General features: G+C 39.4%; 1 protein-coding gene and 1 pseudogene across 6 annotated transcripts in view; one reads left to right on the top strand and one right to left on the bottom strand.

Annotated features, from left to right (window-relative positions):
- Positions 1 to 15,758, bottom strand: part of LOC144250385 (tRNA-dihydrouridine(20) synthase [NAD(P)+]-like) — a 74,725-nt gene that overhangs the window by 38,266 nt on the left and 20,701 nt on the right. For all 6 annotated transcript variants that reach the window (XR_013342471.1, XR_013342472.1, XR_013342469.1 and 3 more), the window contains 5 exons: positions 15,220 to 15,361; positions 7,905 to 7,950; positions 5,061 to 5,152; positions 3,934 to 3,977; positions 2,626 to 2,686 (listed from right to left, as the gene is read on the bottom strand). Coding sequence is in view for 1 of the 6 variants with exons in the window: in XM_077793169.1 (XP_077649295.1) it covers positions 2,626 to 2,686; positions 3,934 to 3,977; positions 5,061 to 5,152; positions 7,905 to 7,950; positions 15,220 to 15,345 (369 nt within the window). In the remaining 5 variants the exon portion in view is untranslated. The remainder of the gene's footprint in view (positions 1 to 2,625; positions 2,687 to 3,933; positions 3,978 to 5,060; positions 5,153 to 7,904; positions 7,951 to 15,219; positions 15,362 to 15,758) is intronic.
- Positions 12,539 to 12,632, top strand: LOC144250531 (small nucleolar RNA U3; annotated as a pseudogene).

Genomic DNA, 15,758 nt, shown 5'->3' with positions numbered 1-15,758 from the left:
ATCTGAGGGGCTGGAGCAGTGGTAGCGTGCTCGCCTTGCATGTGGAAGGCACTGGTTTCGATCCTCAGCACCATGTAAAAATAAATACAATGAAGGTATTGTGTCCATCTACAACTAAAAATATTTTAAAAATCTGAATAAAGGGGAGAAAAACCCAATAAATACAGTATATACACAACATAACTATTGAATGTTCACAGGATGTGCTCAGAAAGTTTAAGTTCAGTTGTTACAGTTTTAATTTCATGCTTAAGGATGACAGATTCAAAGAGTACATTAAATCATCACAGACTGCCAGGTACAGTGGTGCACACCAATACTCCCATCAGCTTGGGAGAGCAAGCGAGGAGAATCACAAGTTCAAAGCCGGCCTCAGCATCTTGGTGAGACTGTCTCAAAATTAAAAATAAAAAAGGCTGGGGATATGGCTCAGTAGTTAAATGACCCTGAGTTCAATCCCTGGTACCCGCCCCCCCCCAAAAAAAATCACCACAAACTGGACATACTGGGCCTGCATTTTGAGAATTGGCAGGGAGGAAGAGCCCTTAGCTCTGCATTTCAGATAGAAACTTTAGAGGCAGGAGGATACAAACTTTAGAGGCCTCAAGGAAGCCTGGGCACTCACCCAGCTGCATCTGTCCTTCACCACACACACATACACACACACACACACACACACACACACACACACACACACACACACAATGAAGCCCTTAAAGAATTACAGGATCTAAAATTCAAGCTCACTGCCCCTTTCACAGCAATTTTCCACAATGGAATTTCCTTCCTTTCTTTCTAATTTTTCCTTTTTTTTGAATAGATAATACATTCAAAATGCAAGAAGTTCAAAAGTTAAGAAAGTAACAAAGTAACAATTTTCCCTACTTAAGGGATAAGAGACTTTTTTTAATTGACAATCTCAATTTTCTTTGAGACAGGGAGCTGATTGCTGAGATTGCCCTCAAACTTGAGATCCTCCTGTGTACCTTCTGGAGTCACTGGAATTATAGGCATGTACCACTGTATCCTGTTCAATCTACACTTTTATACTTTTTAAAGCAGGAGGACAGCGCAGACAGTAGCTGGCATGTGCTACTGGTTGGTATCTGTTCTGACTAGTGCCAGTTGCTCATTATTTTAAGTAGCACCCCAGAGTATAAATGTACTGCCTATGTAACACTGAATAAAACTCAAGTTTCCTTCCCCAGAAGTAGCCAAAGTCCCTGGTTTATTGTTTGTCTTTTCAATTATATTCTATAAATAAAAAGGCAACATATATAAATACTCATTTCCCATTTTCCTTCAGTATACAGTAGTACACTATTTGAAATTCTTCTCATTGCTCTTCTCACAACATCAGGAGATCATTCCAAATCATTTCTACTCTGCTCCTTATAGAACTGAGTAGCACACAGTCATGAGAAAAAACAGCAGTAAGTTTTCAACTGCTCATAGATAATTTCAAATTTCTATTAATACTTTGAAGGTAATATCCACAAAGCCCTCTGGTTTATTAAGCAGGCAGGCAGGCATTCTGAAGCCTCTTTACCTAAAGCACTGGTGTCAGGCTGGGTGATTTCTCAGAGCATAGTGGCTGACTCTGAACACTAGGCCAGGGGAACATCTACTATGTCTACACTGTCGACCTTCTGCTCTGATGCCTTACACTCAGCAACCTCAACCTGCTTTTATTATCTATTCCAAACCTGTCCTTTTTCAACATCTGATCACAGCTAAAGAAAAAGAAGCCTGCTTCCTGGCTACCAGTCAATCTTTCCTGAACTACAACCACTTTATCCCACCACCACACACCCAACAATTTGCCAGCCAATACCCGTATCCAAACCTCTGGCCTTTTGCCATTCTAATCCACCAGACACATGGCTTCTCTGCTCCAAAAAAAAGCAGGGGGCAAAGATACCAAAGTCCAAGTCCAACTGATCTGATCCCAACTAAAGTTTGCGATCCTATGTTACTTTGCTCCCTCTTCATCTCCTATTCCCCAGTCCTCTGATGAAAATGAGCCATTCACAGTTCTGTCTTCACCACCTAGGGGCCTCCATGCTCCTGCACATGCCACTCTTCTCATCTGTCCTATAACTCTTCCTCAAGGACCACATTTCCTCATCAGAAACAAGTTTAAGGGTGCCTTTCCATTCTGTTCTCAGGCTTAACATAGCCTTCTAGTCTGATCTCTTCTGATATGACACAGCATCTTGACAAAGCCCAGGTCCTATTATTTTTCTTGGCTTTTTTTCTCCTTAAACAGTACCTGAGGTTGACCCTGGGCCTTGTACATGCTAGGGAAATGCTGTACCACTGAGCTGCATCCCCAGTTCTTTTTATTGTTTTATTTTGAGACAAGGTCTGCCTAAGTTGCCTGGGATGGCTTCATATTTGCAATCCTCCTGCCTCAGCCTTCCAAATAACTGGGATTACAGGCATGGACCACCATGCCTAGCCCTGCCAGTTGTGCCCATTGATCCACTAACAGACTTTCAATCATTTTCTTCACCCAGCTCAGGATCTAGTCCAGAACTGGGTACTGTACCTAGCCATCATGTCTTGTTAGCTTCCTTTAATCTCCATAGGATACTTCTGAGAAATATAAAGAAATCAATTTACCTTGGTAGAATATTCTTTTGGACAGCCCATGTTGACGTCAATACCAGCTACATCATTTTCTCTGGAAAAACATGAAAAGCAAAAAGGAAATAAACATTAAAGGGCTGGGGTTGTAGCTCAGAGGCAGAGTGCTCAACTAGCATACATGAGGCACTGGGTTCGATCCTCAGCAACATGTAAGAAAATGAAATAAAGATATTGTGTGTTCACCTACAAGTAAAAAGTAAATATTAAAAAAAAAAAACAACATTCAAACTGAGGGAAGAAAGTAGAGTAAAAAGCATGGATGAGTCTGTGCTCATAAACCTGTCATTGTGAGTCTGGATTCAAGAAACACACCACCCTCAATGACAGACTTCATCTGAGCAGAGTTCCAGAGGAAAGACATAATGTATCTACACATTGAAAAGAGCTAGGTATTGAGGTCTTTGCTACAATGGAGTTGTGTCAGATAACTCAAATACCAAGTTACACTCATGCTAAACTCAATTCCAAGGCAGAATTTCTCACTGGATTAATGAAAGCTATTTGCTAAGGCAAAGATGTGACATAAGCACAAGAGCCCTTTGCCAGAGCAACTCCTCTGGTAGAAGTTACAGGACTGCCTTCAGTTGCTGGGTGACACGGGTAGCTTACTCCAAACAATTATCAGATGCAGAAAGAACTCTGACCTCATTCTCTGATTTTAACAGACTGTGATCAAAAGCAATTACTGCCCGAGTCTCTTCTTGCTACCACTATCATCAATATTAGAAGGGAACATTTACTAAGCACTCCCAATGTGTGACATTCTCCAAAAAACATGCCTTATTTCACTTGTCCTACAATATGCCAGAGGATGTTACTACTACTGGTATCCTTTCACATAGAAAGGAACAAAGTAATCAGCAAGGTTAAGTAACTTCCTAAGGTTACACAGTTAGCCAGTAGCAAACCATTAACTCTAAAACCCACTCTTAAATCGTGAATATTCTGCTGCCTTTATTAACTCCGGAAGCAATAAGTCTCACCTACACGGAGAGTTAAAACCTCAGGACTCACAATCAGAAGTATCCCCAAAAAAGAGAATCTCATAAATAAACATTAAAATTGTGTCTCCACATGGGGGTCTCTGTGGTCTGGGAACAGTCGGTACATTTGAATCCCAGGACAGCCTTCAGATGTCATAAACAGGGAAGGAAATCACTCTCAGTTGAAAATAGTAACAGGCCAGGAGACAGAAGTGTGGGTCACTTCCAAAGTCACCAGAGACAGTAAGACCTCTTAACTCCAGTAAAGACAAAGGGAGCTCAAGAGGGAGGAACTTACACAAGCTTGGCCACAGCAAGTGCTCGCTCTGCATCTGAGGTTCCCTAGGAACACAAAAGGCTTCATCAACCAATGCCCTGAAAAAGGCAAATGTGCGTGACAAACACACCCATCTCCCCCACCACGCACACACACTCTTTCTTTCCCACTCTCTATTTCTCTCTTACAAACACACACACACACAGGCACACACAAACAACACACATTGTCATGCCAACAAGCAGTTTGGGCCAGTTTTCTCCCAAAAAGCCAGCCCAATATATTAGCTCACTGGTTTAAAAAAAAAAAAAAAAAAAAGATGGACTTGGAAGGCCTAAACAATGTCATTAATGCTGTTGTTACTTTCCAACATACAAAAACATGAAAAAAATCTTATAGAAAACATTCAGATACCACAACTTAGATTCCATAATTATATCTACTTGATCATATACCCACTCACTGTCATCAACTTTATAAAAACTTAAACATCTTTTGGGAGCTATTTCTAAAAGAGCTCCAAGAAATGTCCAGTGCAAGAGAAGAGAGCTGTAGTTTAACTACCCAGACACCGAGACGCACACCTATAATCACAGTGGCTGGGGAGGTTGAGGCAGGAATATTGCAAGTTTGAAGCCAGCCTCAGCAATTCAGTAAAGTTTTAAGCAACCTGGTGAAATCCTGTCTCAAAATAAAAAATAAAAAGGGCTGGGGATGTGGCTCAGGGGTTGAGTACCCTTGAGCTCAATCCCTGTTATCAAAAAAACAAATACAAACAAAAAATTCAAAAGTTTACTGTTAAAGAAATCTAATTCCTTTGATAGGAAGTAAATTCAGACTATAAAAAATAAGCAGTATGATATGAATACTCAATGTTAAAGATTAGAAAAATAAATATAGAGACCCTTAATTAAGTAAATTAAATCTGAGACTTGCAGGCATGTAACAGACTGTGTCAGCTTGATTTCCATTATCTGTCTCCAATACTGTAAGTACTCAGGAATGACCCTTTGAAAAATGGTCAAGTCTTCAGGAAGTCCCTGCTATGTAATGTAGCTCAGGCACTCAATAGTGGCCAGCACAGGACCCAAGCAATGAAATAGGAGACAGGAATACTCAGGAGGACACTTGACATTAGGATCTCATACCATCTGGAAGACCACCCTGCTCTGTTCTCTTTCACAGGTGCGGAAGATGACTCGATCATCAGGGGCGACAAAATCCACTGTTTTGAGCACCTCTGCAAGAAAACACAAACACATGGGATACAAGTTCAGACTAGCCTAAGCCCTGGCAGTGAACACAGCCAAGTATAACCTTGAAAAGAAAAAAGGGATCAGATGATTCCTACAAAATAAGTATGCACTGGGAGGCATCTAAGGTGCTGATATGGTCCATCTCATGACACAGGTAATGGTTGGTTCACTTTATAATTATTTGTTAAATTGCATATTTAGGTTTTATGCACTTTTTCTGCGTGATTACAAGCACTTTACAATTTTTTGAAATACTGGAAAAAATGTACACACATTTAATTTGTGTTTCAATACTAGAACTGTCCTGGAAGATGGCACTTTGAGGGTCTGCAAGTGATCATTTCTTAATTACTTAGAGTAATTAAGTGGAGGAGTACTCTATTTCAGCCAGTCTTCACTATTATTTGCAGTTGCATATTTTCAAATTCATCTATTTAGTAAAATTAATTTATAACCCTAAATCAATACATGTGGTGTTTCCAGTCATTCAGGGACAGACACTAAGTGACAACAAATTGGAATCACCTGATGTACATACACATCTCCAGCTGAGTTCAAACACGGTGCCACTTGTTTTCTTGTTTCAGCTCTTATACTGTAAAAATGAGCCCTTTTTATGTTATATTTAGCCCTTCATTTTGTGTATTTTTGTGCTTTTTGTTAGTGATCTCACTGTTTAAAATGACTCCAAGCAGAGTGCTGAAGTTCTGTCTATTATCTTAAGCAAAAGAAGGCTGTGGTGAACCTAAAGGTCAAAACACTTGTATTCAATAAGCCTTGGTTATGACAATATAGTGCTATTGGCTCTTGAGTTCAAGGTTAATGAATCAATGATCGATCCATGAGAGCATATGCTTAACATGCACAAGGCTCTGGGTTTGAACCCTAGCTCCTAAATAAATAAACAGCATGTCTTTGAACAGAAACAAATGAAATAAAGTTTAAGTGATGATCAGATGATGAAAATATGACCAGAGGCTAGCAAAAACCTAATTCTGTATTTCCCCTAGGGTCACTTGGTTCAATAGTCATGAATAGATTTTAAGTGTTTCTCAGCAATTTAACCGAACATTAACAAAAATCAACTACATCTCATATATCCTTCTTCTTCTTTTTTTTTTCTTAGTTGTTGATTGACCTTTATTTTATTTATATGTGGTGCTGAGAACCAAACCCAGTACCTCACACATGCCAGACAAATGCACTACTGCTGAGCCACAGCAGAAGCTCAACAAAAGCTTCTATCATCACTGACTTTCAAAGATGACTAATATAATAAAAAGATACAATGTGGCAGATGGGTGAATATACCTATCTTGAAGGCTGTTTTGAGAACTAAGATCTTAAAGCATGTAAAGCATTTCCATAAATGGAATCTGGAATTATCATCCCAGCATTGAACAGCTTAGAAGGTTAAAAAGACATGTTGGGAGAGGTAATCGAAGTAATCTCTCACAGAGAAAGCTTAACACTGGCAGGAAGAAAGGTGAGAGAACCACAAAAACTAGAGTGTGCTTATAATGAGGTTTACTGATAAAAGCAAAATACTGAAACCCCAGTAAAGGCACTAGAGAAACCAATTTTAATGTATCTGATAGGCAAAAATGTAAAAAAGTGGCTAAACTTTTTACAAAAATGTAAAAAAGTGCCACACAATCCCAAGGGAAGGGGGCACAGATAAAACGTGGTCACATTTTTAAATATTACACATTTTTCATAATATACGTGTAGGAAAACCCACATTATTCCTCTTTATGCTTAATTCTTTTGTTGTTGTTGTGGTACATGGGAATGACCCCAGAATCTCATGAATGCTGGGGAAGTTCCTATCACTGAGCTACATGCAAAACCCTATAATAACCTTTCTTTTTGGTACTGGAGATTCAAACTAGGGGTAATTTTCCAATGAGCTACATCCCTAAGCCTCTTTATTTTTAATTTTGAGACAGGTCTTGCTAAGTTGCTGAGGGTAGCCTCCTGCCTCAGCCTCCTGAGTCACTGGGATTACAGAGGTGGTGCCACTGTACCCACCTTGATTAACTCTTTAAGTATGAGATTATGGAGGATTTTCATTTTCTAGGTTTTATGGATTCATAATATTGATTTTTTTCATAACATACAAAAATGTAAATAAAAGAGAATTTGACGAAATTGAGTCATGTCTTTTTGTGAAATATCAAGATTTGATATATATATGTGTATATGTACATACGTATGTATCAGAAACCTCAAAGATTACCACAACTCTAATCAAAGCAGAATCAGCCTCATCAATAAACTAGAAGAAAACCCATAGTTCACCACAAGCACTTCCATTTTCACAGGGCTTAAGGTGTACAAACTACTTACTGTTTCCTTATCTTATTTCGTCGTCACTTTAACTATACAATTTAAATAAACTAAGGCTCATAATTACATTTGAATGATAAGAAATTATGGTGGAAAGAAGTCCTATGACTTGCCCAAGTCACAGGCCAGGCCAAGCACTGAAGCCATTGTGACTTCAAGGATCCTAGGGTCCCTTCTGTATAGGAAACATGGTCATTTCTATGTCACCAAGGCATTCTTAGCCTGCTTCACATCAGGCTTTAGGTGGAGAGCAATGACTGCTCTCAAGGGAGCACATGATCCACACAATCACATTATGCAGCCCAGCAGGAACCCAGGTAGGGACAGTGGTAGTATCACCTAAGCCAAATGAGCACACACACAATTCTGGGCCAGGGCTGGACTCACCATTGACAACTCTCTTGCACTGAAGCATCTTGAGGTCAATCAGCTCCTGTAGAGAAATTGGAGAACAATGGTCAGTCCTGGACATGTAGACCCTGGACATAAGAGAAGGCCCTGGACTCAGGAAAACTACCTTCATTTCACATCACATGGGTATTGCATGGACGGTCACACTAGTACTAACAACAAATCGTGATTTGGGGGACATGTAATGTGGTCCTCTCCACCTAAGCATGGAAAACAGGGCCCTGAGTAAGCTATCCTCAATCAGGTTATCAGGTTATCTTAACAGGAACCTTGGAGATGTTTGAGGAAGGATGAGCCACTCAGAGAGCAGATAACTACCTAGAACATGGATACTGAGACATTCTCCTCATTTATTAGTCTCAGCTCAAGCCCACTCTCCTCAAACAACCTCTCACCTCGATACCTAGGCAGAAGGTGACAAGTGAAGAGCTCTGAAGAAAGGCCTAATGAATGATAAAACTGGGACCAGAAAAAAGAAGCATAGAGACGAAAATTTGAGATGAACACTGGAATGAAAAGTCTATCCAGTGAGCTCCCAACTCAGGAAACATTCAAGCAGACACAGAAAGAAAAGAAATAAGGGGATCTTCAAATTTAGTATCATAAGCATGGAGGGAGTTGGGCACCATGGCACATACCTGTAATCCCAGCCTCAGATACTTACTAAGACCTCAGTAACTTAAAAAAAACCCTGTCTCAAGATTAAAAAAAAAAATTAAAAGAACTGGGGATAGGGGTCAGTGGTAAAGCATCCCTTGGTTCAATCCCCACTACCATAAAACAAAAAAAAAAAATAGAAAGAGGGCTGGAGGGGCTGGGGATGTGGCTCAAGGGGTAGCACGCTCGCTTGGCATGCGTGCGGCCCGGGTTCAATCCTCAGCACCACATACAAAGATGTTGTATCCGCCAAAAACTAAAAAAAAAAAAAATAAATATTAAAAATTCTCTCTTTCTCTCTCTTTAAAAAAAAAAGAAAGAAAGAAAGAAAGAAAGAAAGAGGGCTGGGATTGTGGCTCAGCGATAGAGTGCTCCCCTAGCACGGGCACAACCTGGATCCGATTCTCAGCACCACATAAAAATAAATAAATAAATAAATAAAGGCATTGTGTTGTGTCCATCTACAAAAAAGATTCATTCTCTGTCTCTTTAAAAAAAATAGAAAGAAAAATTAATATGACATTTCCAAATAAACAAATGAAATATACCTCATATGATCATTAGGATGGTTATTATTTTAAAAAGAAAATCATAGGCATAAATTTGTCAGGGACAAATCCTCTGAAAGGGAAATGAGGAAACTATGCCATTTATAATAGCTTCAAAAAAAATACTTGCAAATTAAACTAACAAAAGAGGTGAAAGACCTCTACAGAGAAAACTACAGAATGCTAAAGAAAGAAATTGAGGCAGACCTTAGAGGATGGAAATATCTCCCTTGTTCTTGGATAGGAAGAATTAATATGTCAAAATGGCCATACAACTAAAAGCATTATACAGATTTAATGCAATTCCAATCAAAATCCCAATGACATTCCTCATAGAAATAGAAAAAGCAGTCATGAAATTTACCTGGAAAAATAAGAGACCCAGAATAGTCAAAGCAATTCTTAGCAAGAAGAATGAAGTAGGTGGCATCACTATACCAGACCTTAAATTATACTACAGAGCAACACTAACAAAAACAGCATGGTACTGGCACCAAAATAGACTGGTAGATCAATGGTACAGAATAGAGGACACAGAGACTAACCCACATAATTACAGTTATCTTATTTTTTTATTAAAAAATGTTTATTTTTAGTTGTAGTTGGACCCAAAGGTATTGTACCTTTATTTTTTTTAATTTATTTTTATGTGATGCTGAGGATCGAACCCAGGGCCTTACATGTGCTAAGCTAGCGCTCTACCAATGCACCACAACTCCAGCCCCATTTACAGTTATCTTATATTAGACAAAGGCTCCAAAAACATACATTGGAGAAAAGATAGCCTCTTTAACAATGGTGCTGGGAAAACTGGAACTCCATATGTAACAAAATGAAATTAAATCCCTATTTCTCACCATGCACAAAACTCAAAGTGGATCAAGGACCTAGGAATTAAACCAGAGACCCTGCGTGTAACAAAAGAAAAGTAGGCCTAGATCTCAATCATATGGGATTAGGACATTATTTCCTTAAGAACACTCCTATAGCGCAAGAAGTATAAACAAGAATTAACAAATGGGCTGGGGCTGGGGCTGGGGCTGGGGCTGGGGCTGTGGCTCAGCAGTAGAGCGCTTGCCTCACAGATGTGAGACCCTGGGTTTGAACCTCAGCACCACATAAAAATAAGTAATTGAAATAAAGGTCTTTAAAAACAAAATTTTTTAAAAAAAGAATTAATAAATGGGATGGATTGGAACTAAAAAGTTTCTTCTCAACAAAAGAAAAAATCAGTGAGGTGAAGAGAGAGCCTACAGCTTGGGAGCAAATTTTTACCACTTGCACATCAGAGCACTAATCTCTAGGGTATATAAAGAACTGAAAAAGCTAAACACCAAAATAACAAATAACCCAATCAATAATTGGGCCAAGGCCCTGAACAGACACTTCTCAGAAGAGGATATACAATCAATCAACAAATATATAAAAAGATATTCAACACTCTAGTGATTAGAGAAATGCAAATCAAACTACTCTAAGATTTCATCTTACTCCAGTCAGAATGGCAGCTATTAAGAATACAAACAATAATAAGTGTTGGTAAGGATGTGGCTAAAAAGGCACACTCATACACTGCTGGTGGGACTGCAAAATGGTGCAGCCAATATGGAAAACAGTATGGAGATTCCTTAGAAAACTTGGAATGGAACCACCAGCTATCTCACTCCTCAGTCTATACCCAGAGGACTTAAAAACAGCCATACTACAGGGACATAGCTTTTAGACCAGGACGCAAGAAAAGACCACTGACTCCAATTAAAATCAAATTAAAGCAAGCTTATTATTTCGACCGGCTGGGCTGCCTCTCCCACCCAAAACCACAGGAACAAGACAGCAGCCGCAGCTTTCCTGCAGTTCGGCTTTATAGCCCAGAAAGTTACACAAAGGGGGGGATACAGATAACAGAACTCTGAGGAGCATAACACAAATGGTAGTTTACATTTTTTGCTGGCCCCAACATCAGAATTTATGAGGATCATTAGAGCCTCAGAGAGGGTCGTTATCTGGCCAGGGAAGGCCAATATTTATGAGGTGTCACTAAAGTTTCAGAGAGGGCTGCTATCTGGTCAGAGAGCCAGGCATGGGTGAGTTCAAGGCATGGGCAGGCATTCCAAGCAGGTTCAGAATTTGCAGTAATTTATACTAAAGCCGAAATTATCTTTTCATGGCTTTGTGGCGAGATGGCTCCCAATTTTGAGAGAAAATCAGGTTGGATCTATCAACAGCCACATCAATGTTTATTGCAGCACATAATAGCTACACTGTAGAACCTCAGTAGATGAATGGATAAAGAAAACGTGGTATATATACAAAATGGAATATTACTCAGCAATAAAAGAGAATAAAATCATGACATTTGCAGGTAAGTGGATGGAGTTAGAGAATATAATGCAAAGTGATGTTAGCCAATCCCAAAACACCAATGTCAAATGTTTTTTCTGATATAAAGAGGCTTATTCATAGTGGGGTTGGGAGGGGGACCATGGGAATATTAGAGGAACTCTAGACAGGGCAAAGAGGATGGAAGAAGGAAGGGGGCAAGAGGTGTAAAAAAGATGGTGAATGAGATGGACATCATTACCATGAGTACAAGTATGAAGATACAAATTGTGTGAATATACTTTCTATACAACCAGAGATATTAAAAACTGTACTCCATATGTGTAATAGGAATTGTAATGCATTCTGCTGTCATATATGATAAATTAGAATAAAAAATTTAAAGGGGTTCTGTGTTTGGGATTGGTGTCCCTGATGACTTCATGGCTGTGACATGCTTGGTGCCTGGGAAAGTTCCTGTGCAAAGGCATAGGATGCCTGGTTGCTATGGTAATGCCCTCCGTGCTAGAGTCTTATCAGCTTCCACCTTAATCTTAGGCACATAACTCCTGGGAATAAAGGAACTTGTTTGCTTGGTAACTACTTTTCACCAAGGTCAGGCACTCCTGGAGCTGTCAGCCTAACAGTAACTTCAGACAATGGACCTCCTTGAGAACTGCACAAAGCCCTGAACATTACATATTGTAACTATTAAATGTAACTTCAGAATAAGCAACCTTACTGATACTCTAAACAATAATGTGGTTATTGGTACTAATGACCTAATGTTACCTAATGTTACCCCAAAGGACTTAAAATCAGAATAACTAGAGGCTAGGGTTGTGTCTCAGTGATAGAGTGCTTGCCCAGCATGTGTGAGAAACTGGGTTCGATTCTCAACACCATGTATAAATAAATGAATAAATTAAATGTCCCTCAACATCTAAAATAATGTTTAAAAACAATCAGCATACTAGAGTGATGCAGCCACATCAATGTTTAGAGCAGCTCAATTCACAATAGCTAAACTATGAAACCAACCTGGGTGTCCTTCAACAAACAGGCACTTCAGAAATGAAGAAATATAAGACTATACTTTCAGGGATCATTTCTATAGTATGTTACTAGAAATGAAGAAATATGAATGGTCAAAAAATATGTGAAAAAAATGTTCAACATATCTAGCAAAATTAAGAAATACACATTACTACACTGAGATTCCATCGCACTCCAGTGAGAATGGCAATTATAAACAATACAAGTAACAATAAATGTGGGCAAGGATGTGGGGAGCAAGTAGAAACTTGGAATGGAACTACCAACTGATGCAGTTATCCCACTCTTTGGTCTATACTCAAGGGATGTAAAATCAGTATACTACAGTGACACAGCCACATCAATGTTTAGAGCAACACAATTCATAATAGATAAGCTATGGAACCAACCTAGGTGACCTTCAACAAATTAAAAAAAAAGAAAATGTGGTATATATACACAATGGAATATTACTCAATCATGAAGAATAATGAAATTATGGCATTTGTTGGTAAATGGATGGAACTGGAGAAAATCCTGCTGAGTGAAATAAGCTAATCCCAAAACACCAAAGGCTGAATGTTCTAATATATGGATGCTAACCAAGAACAACAGAGGGTAGGAAGGGGAAGAATATAATTCTACTGGATTAGACAAAGGAAAACAAAGGGAAGGCAGTAGGAAGGGGAATGGGAAGGACAGTTGAATTAATAAGACATAACCTTCCTAGTCTCCTAGTCTTGTTTTGAATATAAGACCAGGGTAACTCCACATCATGTACAACAACAAGAATAGGATCCTAATTAGAATAAGTTATACTCCATGTATGTATATTATGCCAAAATACATTCTCTTATAATGTATAACAAAAAAGAACAAATTTAACAACAAGAACAAAAAAAAAAAAAAAAAAGAATCCTGTGTCCTAAGCTGAGGATATATAGTTCAGTCCCAGAGTACCTGCCTAGCATATACAAGGTCCTGGGTTCCACCCTCAGCACTGCCAAAAAAAATAAAAAATAAAAAACCCTTTCCCCTCCAAAAGAAAAATTAAAAAAAAAAAAAGAAACTGACTCCACTCCACCACTGGCCATCACCCCTGGTACCCCCTCACTTCTAACTCCTTCCTTCCTCTAATTCCTCAAACATGCAACTCATCTATAAATATCTCACTTCCCCTACTTCCTTTCCTTCAAGCCACCTGCCTATACTTGTTCCACGCTTATGTAGCTGAAGTTGTAGCCAGCAGTCCTTTTTCTGCCTCCTTGTTTGCTGTTCATCTTTAAGCCCTTAACTCCTCACCAGGCCCCAGTGACCTCATTCTCACATATACCACCACCAGTCTTCTTGCAATTCAATCTCTCTGTACCATCTGACATTGTTCACAGACCTGACTTCTGCCTTCCCTAACAGTACTTTTTAAATATTTTTAGTTGTACATAGACACAATATCTTTATTTTATTTATTTATTTATTTTTATGTGGTGCTTAGGATGAAACCTCACGCATGTGAGGCAAGCACTCTACCACTGAGACATAACCCCAGTCCATAGACTCTTCTTAATTTGTCTATTTTCTCATATTTTTACTTCTCATGTTGACTCTTGTTCTCAAACACCCCACACAGAATATAGGGTATTTTCCCCAACTCCACTCACAGACCTTCCCTAATCTCTACACAGTGGGGTCCTCTCCAATTGAACATTTTATCTTAGAGTAACTGGGTTCACATGCAGCTGTAAGGAAGTCAGAGAGATCTTAGACCTAAGTACCCTTCACCAGTTTCCCCAATGGCAACATCTTAACAATAACACAAAATCACAATCAGGACACTGACCCTGACACAGGTAAGAAACAGAATGATCCCATCACTACAAGGATTCCTCTTATTGCCTTTTAGAGCCACAGTCATGCCATTGCCTATACTTAGGGCTGGGATTGTGGCTCAGTGGCAGAGTGCTTGCCTCACACATGTGAGGCACTGGGTTCAATCCTCAGCACCACATAAAAATAAACAAACAAAATAAAGATATTAAAAAAAAGAAAGCTCTCCAAATTAATTCTGATACATACTCAATTGAGAACCACTGCTCACATTCCTTCATCATCCAACATTAGCTACTCCTTTAATTCTATTTTTCCTGATAGATTTTTAAAAATATTTTTTAGTTGTTGATGGACATTTCCTTAATTTGCTTATATATTTGTGGTGATAGAAATTGAGGCAAGCATTCTACTGCTGAGTTGCAACTCTAGCCCCTTGACAGATCTTTTTAAACCTGGGTCTAAAGCCTACTTTTCTCCAGAGCAGTCAGCAAGTATATCTACTGGCCTACCAGCTATCACCAATAGAAAACCCTATGGCAACCAAAAACCAACCTCATCCAGCTTCCTTAGCCTGATTTTGGTCCTTTTCCTCTTCTTCCTAACCTCCGAGTCCATTTACTGATGTACTAAATGTATGTTAGCTCCTACAGGGGCCACGGCACTTCCCCAACTTGATGCTCATCTACTCATCTCAGTAACCCAAACTCCTCTGTGCTGCCCAGGATGCTGGCCCTCAGTAGGGCCCACGGAACTCATCAGTGCCTGCCTGTTGCTCCCCTCCCACTTTCAACAAACACCTGTGTGGGGAGTTCCCATCCTGCCTCCTCCACTCCTGACCACTCCCACATCCAAATGAGGAGGCTGCACTTGTGGGAAAGCCCTCCCAGAAAACCAGGAGCACTTACCTCACAGTAAACAATGTCAGCTCCATAATCCAGGGCCAGCAGCCGCATTGGGAGAGTGCCGACCCAAACCATAGGGGCTAAGATGAGTTTGTTGTGGTAGCACAGAGAGACACTATTCACAATCATTCCTCCTCTGTTTCACCTGAAGAACAGGAAAATAAGGGTCAGAAATTCAAGTGGAAACAGTCCCTTCTCTTAGCAAGGACAGATTTTCCTTTTTCCTTCCAACCCACAGTCATTTGCGTTCCTTTTGTCTGATCTTATAAAATATGCAAGTTCACTCATTCATCGAACCACTATTCATTAAGTACTTAATCTCTGCGGGGCACTGTCCTAGTCTCCTGGAATACATTAAAACACAAAACAGACAAAAATTCCTGCTCAGCAGAGCTTTCATGCTACTGGAGGAACACAGGCAAAAGTCATTAAGCAGCAGATTGAAAAACTGGTAGGGACCTGTAAGAGAAAAGAGCAGGAGATGAACTGCAAACTTTGCCTTTCTTAAAATGCAGCAATCTTATTTTTACTTTTTTAGTTTG

This window comes from Urocitellus parryii, chromosome 15 (assembly GCF_045843805.1).
Source record: "Urocitellus parryii isolate mUroPar1 chromosome 15, mUroPar1.hap1, whole genome shotgun sequence".
Lineage (NCBI taxonomy): Eukaryota > Metazoa > Chordata > Mammalia > Rodentia > Sciuridae > Urocitellus > Urocitellus parryii.
This window is presented reverse-complemented; position numbering and strand designations above follow the sequence as displayed.